Source organism: Camarhynchus parvulus, chromosome 14 (genome assembly GCF_901933205.1).
Source record: "Camarhynchus parvulus chromosome 14, STF_HiC, whole genome shotgun sequence".
NCBI lineage: Eukaryota > Metazoa > Chordata > Aves > Passeriformes > Thraupidae > Camarhynchus > Camarhynchus parvulus.
The window spans coordinates 11,131,069-11,142,609 of NC_044584.1; the positions used below are offsets into that span (position 1 = coordinate 11,131,069).

Below are 11,541 nucleotides of genomic sequence, written 5' to 3' on the forward strand. Positions count from 1 at the left end.
CCTTGTTTTCCAGATAACTCTCGCTCTTTTTATACCTTTGCCCACTCTTTGCCCCTTAGAACCTTTCTCTGGATTTTCCCAGTAGCTGTCTTTGGCAGCTCCTGAACAAACTCCACCTGAAAGGCAAAAATGCTCCCAATGTAGCCAGAGAACTTGTGGGTAATTTCCCAGGTGCAACAAAAGATTGTGAAAACATTTTTAGCACGGGACAGCTGGGGATGAACAGATGGGAAGCTGCACAACCAGGCTGAGGAATTACACCTGTTTAAATTCACAGCAGCACTTGAGAATGTACAGGTCTCTAGGAGCTCACTTTCAGTATGGATTGGGGATTCCTAGGAGAAGAGATGGACAAGCCACTGAGCGCAGGATGCTTTATGTGGTAGAGATGAGCAATGGTTAGAATGGAATGCCTTGCCCATTTGAGCTGCTGTGAAAACTGCAGTACTCCAGGAAAGAAAGACTGGGCCCACATGAAGTAAAATTTCATGACCATTGCCTCCCCCTGGGTCCATTCTAGCACACACAGCCAACCCAAGGCTGCAGCTGCAACAGACCCTGTTATCTACTTTTATTTTATCTAACTCTGGTTGAAGTGTTTGTCAGAAAGGTGTTGAAAAAGAGCTGAGGCAGGACAAAAAATGCTCAGTTTCTGATACAATGAGAGAACCTGTCTTTTTGGGCTGTACTTACTTTCCTTGGATACTTGTATGGTGCAGTCACCTTCTTGACATGTTGTTGAAGTTCATGTACTAACTTTTTTGGATCACGTGATACATAGAGCAGGAGCTAAAACAACGAAGGCTTTGACCACCTGTGCCACAAAAATGAAGGGGTTCCATTAACTTCCAGAGGTGGCAATGAAGGAATACATTCGTTTTGAAAAGTGAATGTTAAAATTCAGAATGCCAAAATTTCTTTTCTTTATTTTCCCTTTTCATTAGCTATTTGTTATCAACAATGCTATGTTATGAAGGACTCATTCTGCAGCAGAGAATGAGTCCTTCATAGCTATTTTTTTTCTATTTTCCACTTTTTTTTCTAACTTTATATATTATTAAACTTTCAAGAAGTTCTAGTACAGAAAATAAAGAGAGATTAAAATCTTGTCCCAGTTGTTCAAAGAAATGTTGCAAAGTTGGAAAAATATAAAGCAAAAATTCAACACTCTGGATATCATTGCCACCATATGCTTAGTGGTAAATGAGAAATAACCAAAATTTCATTGCTTAGACAAAAAGATCACATGATTAATCTGAAAAACCAAATTTTTCCCCACATAAAACCCTGCAAAGAAATAATTCTGAAATTGTAAGATCCGTCAAGGTATGGATTTTAAAAATGTTTATGCCCACCTAATTTCAAAAGTCTGCAACACTGAATTCCAAGGAGTCCTGGTACATATAAGGAAGTTGATACTTAGTAGAAAGGGTATTTCTTTTGCATTTTTTCCCTATTTTGCTTTACCTCCCCTCGCACTGGGTCGGGACTGCTGACCACAGCCGCCTCCACGACTGCTGGGTGCTCCATCAATGCACTCTCCACCTCAAAGGGGCCAATGCGGTACCTGGGGAGCACAGAGACAGCTCAGCCCAGCAGCAGGGACCAGTCCTCTGGGCCTTCCAGGCTGCATTTCACCAGGCAAATCTATAGGAGATGCCTTACCCAGCAGAGTTAATGATATCATCAGCTCTTCCAACAAACCAGATATATCCCTCTTTATCCATAAAGCCTCTGTCCCCGGTGAGATAAAAATCTCCTTGCACAGAGGCAGCAGTTTTCTCTGGATTGTCCTGGCAACAATCAAACATTTCCAAAAAAGTGTCTTATTGTTAGTGAATTGTAATGCATTTCCTTAGCAGTGATGCTAAAAATGAACAAAAAATTGTACTCAAAATGAGTGTATTCAATACTGCTTTATATTTTCACTGAGGTATCACTACCTCAGAGCAATATGATCATCTACATGTGAGGGGTTTGTGCTGTAGCTTGTGTTTGTGCTGTTGATCTTGTGCACATGTTGTGTGCGACAGGCATTTGTACAAGGGTTTCTCTGACTGCAGTGCCTGATGGAATGGGGCTACCTCTGACAGTGGTATGAGGGAATAAAATACCTGTGCCTTGGAAAGCCTCCCTGAGCTTCTGATGTGGAAGAGTAGAATTTATGGGCTATTCTTCAATAATGTTTAAACAAAGATAGGAAGGGAATAGAGGGAAAGGAGTGATGCTCTGAACATGAAGTGCATGGCACATATCTGGAACATGGTATCCCCTGGTTCATGCTGCATTTTGAAGCTACACTCTGTCTGTCAGTCTGTTCCTCAAACTATGCACTGATCAGGCTCAAAGTCCTCAAGTAACCCAGTGAGACTTTTTATGAGGATCCTGCATGGAATTCTGCTCCTGGCAGACCTTTGCCCTGGGTCTCTCCTGGGTCCCTCAGCAGACACAGACACAGCAAGTCAGGCTCACCAAGTACTCGGAGAACAGACAGAAGGGCCGTGTGGGTTTCACTCGGACAGCAATGGTGCCCTCTTCTCCTTGAGGCACAACAGCCCCATGCTCATCTACGATCTGCAGAAAGGACAGACACAGCAGGGCTGCTTTGATCAGCTCACAGGAACATCTGCTGCAGCCCAGTGCAGGGCACAGAAGGGACACAGCACTGCCTTACTGTTCTACCCACAACTGCCTCATACCTGCACATCATAAGGCGGAACAGGTTTTCCCAAAGAGCCAGGTTTAATTTTCATTCCTTTCAGATTGGCACAGATTGCCACCTGCAGAATAGATTTTTAAAATTTTTTTTACATTGTTGCAACATCTTGTAAATTTTATTATTGTTTGCATTAGGCATCTTCCCATGACTTTGTTGTGACAAGGGCTGAATGGGGACCAAAGCACTGTGTTTTTTTGAGAACATCAGAGGGGTTGAGAGGCATTTCAGGTCAGACCTGTGAGAGCTTTGTTTTGTTGAGTCTGAGCCAGTGGATTGTCCTGCAAACACTTGACTTTTATTTTGCAGGACAGCAGATTATTATTACAGATCTTATTTCAATACTGGGACAATTAATTTGGGACCATTTCAAGGGCAAAACGAGAGAAACTCTGAGATCTGGCTACTAATAATTTTGTTAATGTTCACTTACAGAGAAGTCTGGGATGTGAGCTGGTTTAATATTTGCCATTAAAAACTCAGACAGGCCAAATTGATAGCTGGAGCAAATTATGTTTTCAGGGTTTTTTTGAAGTAAAGATGACAACGGGATCTCCTACAACTTATTTGATCTGAAGTGTCTCTGGCATGTTTTTTTTCAGGGTCTAAACCATTAGAATATGCAGCTTGCTGATTCTGGAACTGTATAATCATACTTATACAGTCTTTTTTTTTTTTTTTAATTCATGTAAATGATTCTAACCTTTTCCATCGATTTATCAAGGACATCATGGCTCTGGTAGTCTTACCTTTAAACAGGTATACTACAAGAATTAATGCAAACGTACTGTTTCGGTCTGGCCATAACCTTCATGTATATCCACTCCTGTCTGGGTTCTCCACTGGGAAAACACTTCAGGATTGAGTGCTTCCCCTCCAGTTACACAGTGCTTCAGACTCGGGAACCTGTACCTTGAGAGGAAGAGCAAATGAAATAATTCTCTTAACTCCTAAAATGAGCAGTGAGCAACCTTAGCTAAACAGACTTCCTTGGCTTTCCAAGTACACCTAAAACTGAAGGAAAGGCTGAATAGGATGACAGAGCCTGAGCTCTCTGCTAAACCTGGATTGGCTTTTGGCAGGATGAAAGACCTATGTGACAAGAATGAGTACCTTACCAAGATGTGAAAACTCCTTGCAAACCGCTTCTCACAAGCTGGGTATTTTACAGAGTAACAAGCCAGGAAGAACAGCTGCCAAATAACTCTCAGCATGTGGAGCTCCTCTAACTGCTCCCTTCATTCTCAAGCATGTGAGAACAACTCCATGGTGCCCCAGTAACTCCCTGATCAATGCCTCCTAAAAGATTGACTTAAATTGAACTGTGAAGCCTAAGTTCAGAGGAAGTGACAGCTTAAAAAAAAAGAAATCTCCTTTGTTTCCTCTGTGCTGTCTATTCAAAGACCCAGTCCTGAAGCCCAGGTAGCCTAGGTGTGGCTAATTCTTCTCCCATTTGAAAACGGAGAGTGTTCTTTACTGAGAGCAAGCTTTGCTAATTAGGTTTCCTTGAAGTGAAAAAGAGAATTAAGGAACCTAAGGAACTAAGCATGCAGAGGTGTCCCAGCATTACACCCCAGCCTCCCTCCCCTCCCTGCTGTACCTGCTCATATCATGTTTGACCAGCATGAGGAACGCAGTGGGAGCCGTGCAGAAGGTGGTGATGGGATATTTTGAGAGAGTCTAGAAAAATAGGAAATTATTGTGCTGGAAAGAAAGTGTAATGCTGGGTATGACCTTGTGAATGTGCAGGTGATTAACAAAATTTAGGCCAATTTGGGCAAATGAATCAGATGATGGGCTTTAAAATGCTGTACGAGAGAATAGGCACTTGGCAACTCACTGCATAATATAGAGCCCTATTCTTTCTGTCCATATGCTGAAGTTACTCATGTAAATCAAGCGACCCAAGGCAGCGGCAGTTCCATACCTGAAGAAGGTTTTTAGGGTTTATACTGGGCAATACAGCAGTGATCCCAAGATCTTTATATGCTACATCTTTATCCAATTGTTCTCTACACTTGAACAATAACACATGGCCTAACCGAGAGGGAAAACACGTGTTCCTTCAGCTTAATGGGCACCAAATGGAGGGATGATTCCTTGGGATGTGGGAAGAATCATCCCGCTGGTGCTTCGTAAAAAAAGCCATGGAGTGGAGCTGGCATTCTGGTTCCTTTTGTAAATGGTATAGATATCACAGTAGGGATTACTCACCTGTCCAATAACTTCTGGTTTAAACTGTGGCATATTGTGTATAAAGACACAGGCTCCACAGATCCATGGTGAAAAAAGACTGCCCCAAGCTGATTTTACCCAGCCAGTATCAGAGGTATTCCACATTACATCGGAAGGAGTCAAGTCCATCCAATACCTGATGAAAAAGCAGAGATGAAAGAAATGCTGCAGAGAATGTGAGAGAGGCCCAGGTCACAGCAGGAGGCTTCCATTAGAAGATGTGGTGTCAGCAAGTGGGACTCTGTAGAAAGTTTGAAGTGAAATGAGCCCAAAGTTTTGCTTTGGCTTCTCCAGGTAAGGTTTTGATCCTACATTTACTTGTGAGCAGTGCAAAACATCTTTGTTTTGAGTTGCAGAATCTGGATCTAGAGCAGAACCCAAACAGATCATCTGGAATAGGCTTTCCCTACCAGGTGCAGTTGAGACATCGCAAATGTCACAGCTCATTGCACCATAACTAAACTCAATCTGGGCCCTTCAAGACAGGTTCTAATCACAAGGCTTTGGGAAAGGTACCTTTAATTCGAGATGAAAGTGAAGAAGCTGCAAATCCTACAGTCATGAAATGCCTGCATTTACTGGAATGTTATGGCCTCGTGTTCGGTTCAATGCTGATCACAGCAATTAATCAGGACCCTGGGGGGAACTGCAAGGTAATACCTGCCACTGGTTGCAAATCCAATGCCGTAACTGCTGTAGGAATGCAGCACCATTTTTGGGAAGCCCGTAGTTCCGCTGGTGAAATACACAAGCATTGGGTCGTGACTCCTTGTCTTGATACATATATGGTCAGCAGATGCAACCCTTCAGAAGAAATTATATATTCTGGTCACTATGTGCAGTTTTCCACCAAGGCAACAGCATTTTTATAGTTTAGGAGATCAGCTGGAAAATTGCTCCAAAGTGAATGATCTCATTAAATAAGGGATTACACAGGTAAGAACAGTTAGAGAGCACATTTTGCTTGTAGCAAGTATGCCCTGTATGCCAGAACTTTTAAGATATGAGCACCTACAGAATATTTCAGTGACTTTGTCTGCAACTGTTTTAGCAGGGCAGTTCGTCTATTATGGAACAGCAGTCAGGAATCAGTGTCTGCCTCACACAAGAAAAACACTATTATTGTGCAAAGTACATTGATCTTATTACAAATCGTAGATCATTAATATTCAAGAGATTGATGGCCAGATCCTCTGAGCTACCAGGACAGCATAGGGAGGAAAGAACTGAGCACCAAGAGCTAATGGGTTTTTCCCAAAACCATAGTGGGTTCCATGAAATATTGTTTCTGGTGGTCACAGTGGAAGCAGAAGCTTTTAAAAACTGGCAGGCTGCTAAGTGAAGCTGAAGGACATGAACTAAGCTCCCAAAACCTGGATTGGACGAACTTCTACCAGTATAGTCACAAATCAGGGAGTTGACAGAGGGGTGCAAAAATGTAACTTATTTGTATTTTGAAAATTACCCCCACAACTCAGCAATGTCACCTGACTGATACAGCTCCTTCCATCTCAAAGAACTGGAACAAAAAGAGCTGGATACTCACGCAAGGAGTTCTTTGAAGTTCAGCCACCCATCCCTGCTCCCCTGGCCTACAATGAGTTTGCTTTTCAGGAACTCGCTGCCAGACAGGACAGATTCCACTGCAGGTGCCAGTGTGTCATTGGTAACAATGCACTTGGCCTTTGAAGCCTGGAGTCGGTATAAGATGTCTTTGGCTGTTAGTTGGGATGTTCCTGGAATAAGGACAATTCCTGGAAAAAAGCAAGAAGCAATTGAGAAAACTCAGCATTTCCCAAAATGACTTGATTATTTCTCTCTGTTGATGCTGATTTCATCCATCATGGACAGTTATCAGTTTAAAAGCAGAGCAAATTAGATCTATTGAATTATTAATGACACTAATTATGTAAGTTCTTCCATTATAAATTCAGCTCCCTTCCAATGTATGTGGTCAAGCGTGGCCTTTGGTTGCAGCCATTCAGCCCTCACTGGCTGAATTGACTGATTTTGACTGGACCATGTCTGGCCCTGTGCTTCCTGTGTGCGTGCTGCCAATTCTCCTTCTAGGCAAAAGAGCAGCTGTAGAGGCCCCAACGGAATATTCCTGTTTGCATTTTCTTCACCCTAATCTAATAGATGGCTTGTAGGCTCTATTTGCTCTCTGTCTGCACCCACCAAGTCCGTGAGTCACTCACCTGCTCGCATGCAGGCCACATTCAGGAGCCACCACTCAGGAACACGAGGCAGAATTGCTACAATTCTGTCTCCTCTCCGCAAACCACAGGCCTCAGAAAGGACATTGGCTGTCTTCTTGGACAGAGAGCCAAACTCCTCAAAGCTCCACTTCACCTCCTCTCCCTTATCATTGACCCACCAAAAAGCTGGATTTGCTGGTTTTCTTCCCTCCTTCAACATGTGAGCAGACATTAAAATAAGACAAACTTTAAAAGGTTTCACTTCAATATAAATCACCCTTGGCAACTCCTTTCTTGGAGTGATACCCATCTTTCTGACAAACAAAATAAAATTATGCCAGTACTATCCAGTACCATTAATAAAATTGTATCATTTGAGATTTGTTCCACCATGTCATGGTTTTGACTGGGATAGAGTAAGCACTGCTTAGCAACAACTAAGTCAAGGAATTTCCAGTTTTTATACCGCCAATGTATCAGTTGGTGCATGAAAACTGGCAGACATCACAGACAGGACAGCTGACCTGAACTGTCCAAAGGGATATTCCAGCCACAGGAGGTCCTGCTCAGTTTATACCCAGTGGGAAGTTGGTTGAGAGGTGCCAATCGCTGTCTGGGGACAGGCTGGGTGTCGATCAGAGGGCAGTGGGCAATTGTGTTCTGCATCTTTCATATTTTCTGGGTTTTCTTTGTTTCTCTCTTTTTTTGTAACTTCCCCTTTCATCACTACTATTTCTACTAATACTTCTACAATAATATAATTATTATTAATATTCTTTTTATTACTATATTTTATTTCAATTCTTAAACTGTTTTTTCCTCAACTCATGGGTTTTACCTTTTTTCCTCCTGATTCTCCTCCCCATCCCACTGGATGTGTGTGGATGTGTGTGTGTGAGATCCAGGGGCTGTGCGGTTCTCAGCTGACAGCTGGGGTTAAACTACAATTCAATGTCTATAAAATAAAAGACAAATACTACCTTTTCCAGTTGTGTCCACTTATCTAAGACATCACTTGCAAAGTTGAAATATTCTGGCAGTTCCTTTTCACCCTGGTTTATAGATTCATAATGGGAAGTAATCTGAAATGTAAGAAGCCTGTTGTTTCCATGGAATGTTCTGGAAGGTGACCTGAGAATCCACAAACACTGAGGAATCCAGGATTTAAGAAATGTTCTCATGATAAATGATGTTTTATCAGATGATGAGGGGAAGGAATCAGGTGTACATCTAAGGAATCAGTCACCTGGAATGAAAGAAAAGACATTTAAAACCAGACAGTTATTGGATGCTGTCTAGTTTCTGATGCTGGATGAGCTAATGCAAAGCAGCTTGAATAAAGAGGTTGTTTGAACACATCCGTGTTTTCCCCATTATTTTATATTCCTCTTTTTCTTGTAAAGGGATTGTACACAGCTTTTCATTAGAATATTTGTCCTTTACTTTGTCAGCTGATGAATGACTCTCATATCTCATCTCTAAAATTTCACTCGCCAGTCCTTTTATCAATATCTATGTCTGGATTCCTGTAAATTTTATGTTACTTTGCCTGCTTACAGAAATGAAATACCACTACTTTTGAAGTGTTTTAGGAGACTATCACCTTGACTTACAAACTGTCTCTATAATTATGTTATGCCCTAAACCTGCACTAGATGGCGAGTCACACTGAATTTATGCAGCAATAAAACTGATGAATCTCTGATTTATTTTCTTATGAGTTCTATTTTCTTTGAGGGCATAGAATAAACACAAAATAGACAGTAGGTGAGCAAAGGTGAAGTGCCAAAGACTTCCATCTGCTTTGCACTTCAGCTGAAGTGTGCAGCTTGGGAAAAGATACATGTTGTAAAATAAGCTTGCAAAGAAAGTGCCAACATTTCCAGTTTTTTCTAGTCTTTCCTACACAACATACAGGTACATGTGGAAGAGACAGAACTGATAATGCCATAGGTATTTAAAGGCCAACCCTGAAAGTCAAGAAAACTGGATTTTCACTCACAGGAGCTGAATCATCAGATAAACTTGTTTTGAGTGTAATTAAATCCTTAAGGGTGTACCCATATATCTAAGGGAATTCTCCCCCAATTCTATGAAATCAGCTTTGTTTTTAAACTTTTCTGTGCCGTGATGTTGTCATTATTTAACAGCCAGCAGCACATACCTGTCTCCCAGGGATTCTATGCACTTACTTTCACCTTTGCATTATTTATTGCAAGAGTGGGTGTAGTGAGGGCTTCCAGTGCTCAATGCCAATAAATAACAGTAACTGGCATCACTCTGAAATCATTGCATTTGTGAGGCAAACCAGAGAAACTGAGACAGAAAGTGCACACGTCAGGCACATCTCAATGGCTCTTGGCCACATATTTGAGAGGGTATGAGTGGTAACTAAGCAGAAGGCTCTAGAATATTATTGATCCTGAATCCAGGTTTTCCTGCTGACTGGACTGTGACTTCTGCAGAGGGCAGATTTTCCACATTTCTCTAGCTACAAAGCACAAAAAGAAAGCCAAAGCTAGCTAGCACTGATGAAGAAATGCACAGAACGGGATCTTATCTGCTCTGTGTCTAGAAGAAAACATTGTTCTCCACCAGTTGAGTTCCACTAAATCTCACTCCTTTCCTCATTGCAAATCTGTCCTGGCAGGATGGACTGTTGTATGATTCTCCTTTTTCTGCAGTGTCCTTTCAGGACACAGAGGTTAGAAACCCTCTCCACGATGGAGCCTATTTCCTGGTAGGAGGTTTCCAGGAGGGATTTAAGTTGATGGCTGTTTGTTTTAGTGGCAGACAGGGGGAAACCAACTCTCTCAGCAAAGGCTTTTGTCATCCTACCTTTGTTCTGGGAGCCTTAGGCTGTGTTCTGAGCTTAAACACTTCCTGCCCAGCTCAAACAGGCCTTGTTAGTTTTAACCTGCAATTCTGAGAGATGCTTTTTAACCTTACTAGTATGTTGCTTGAAAGACATCTTTGAAAAGGAGCTGTTATGAAGAGAAAGAGACCACAAAGTCAAATGGGAGACTCTTATCTTTCTGCTTCTTTTTCTCCTTTAGTACCTGATTGCTGAATCTGTATTTATGTGTGATCTTATCTTGCAAGCAGCCTGAATACACAGCTCCTGATTTCATTAGGCTCTGCAAGTACTAATGGAACACATCTCAAGGTGCATTACAACACAAAGCTTTTGAGCCTGATAGAAAAGAGTTTGCTGAAAACCCAGCCCCACTCACAGCAGGCATGAAAACAGAAGAAATTGCAGCAATATGCCCCCCAAGATCCTTCACCCACAGAAAATGGAGGCTACCACATCAACCCATTATGAACATTCCTTTTTAGTGGTGCCCTCCTGGATAAAAAGTCTGCCAAAGGTACAAGGTGCAAAGAATCACTTCTTCCTCAAGAACAAGAAAGAGTCATTATTGAAGGAATTTCTTCTTGATTCTACTAATCCAGACCCACCTGTTGTCAAGTCAGCTCTGTCCTTCATGCCACTGAAATACTCTGTCCTTTGTGCCTGGTCTCCTCTATCAGCTACAGCTTTGGGGGTAAAGTTCACAAATTTCATCAGAGTTTAAGGTTCAAAGATATTTCTACAACAACTACGGACTGGCAGGTGTTTACAGAAATAATTCCACAGTAAATGGAAGGAATTCCAGAATCTCAATATTTCTGTAAGATATTTTTTAAATGTTCTGAAAGGGCTGTCTGGGGAGGCCTCACAGTTCACATGCACAGCTGATAGCAATCCTAAGGATGAATTGGTACATTTAGCCCCTTCCATTTATTGCACAGAAAAATGTGTTACCACTGAAAACCAATGGCACAATCTTCTGGTTTAACCCATAGAATAGTATCTTACTTGAGCTACAACTTGGCACTTAAGTACAGAAGGGAGCCTCACAGACAAGACATCAAAGAGTTACAGACATTGAAGTTACCTGTGCAAAGGAAATGAGAGTTTTCCCCTGACTTCAGCACAATCTCAGTCCCACAATTAGTAGATCCATAAGTGCAAGAGACAAGCAACATTGGGCAGAGGAGCAGCCCTCAAATACTGTCCCAGGTACCTGACCTGCTGCTTTGTCTGTAGCCCTGATGAGAGAAGGGTGTCTAATGACACCAGCACACTTGGAACCCACTGGTGCTTCAGTAGCCAAGTGTTTCCTCCTGTGCTCTCTCACCTTCTCCAGGGGTTGTTTATTTTCAGACACAGAAAACCCAACTTCCCCATACTTCTTCCCAACTTCTCCACCTCCCGCAACCACTACTAAAGATGAGGAAGTACTTAATTAATTTAATCTTCCCGTGGAAAGGTGCAGTTGGCTCCACTGGGATAAACTTATCAACCTTATCAGCCTCTTGGTTTGCCTGATACAGCTGCAGACATTT

At 42.0% G+C, this 11,541-nt stretch overlaps 1 protein-coding gene across 1 annotated transcript; it reads right to left on the bottom strand.

Moving 5' to 3' along the window:
* Nucleotides 1-29: 29 nt before the first annotated feature.
* LOC115909062 (acyl-coenzyme A synthetase ACSM3, mitochondrial-like) lies at nucleotides 30-8,330 on the bottom strand. The gene is given in 14 exon segments (XM_030958112.1): nucleotides 30-116; nucleotides 694-780; nucleotides 782-814; nucleotides 1,468-1,567; nucleotides 1,666-1,793; nucleotides 2,473-2,574; nucleotides 2,700-2,780; nucleotides 3,505-3,628; nucleotides 4,317-4,396; nucleotides 4,931-5,087; nucleotides 5,612-5,755; nucleotides 6,498-6,705; nucleotides 7,150-7,360; nucleotides 8,130-8,330. Coding segments are annotated over 14 exon segments (1,743 nt in total).
* Between the last annotated feature and the right edge of the window lie 3,211 nt (nucleotides 8,331-11,541).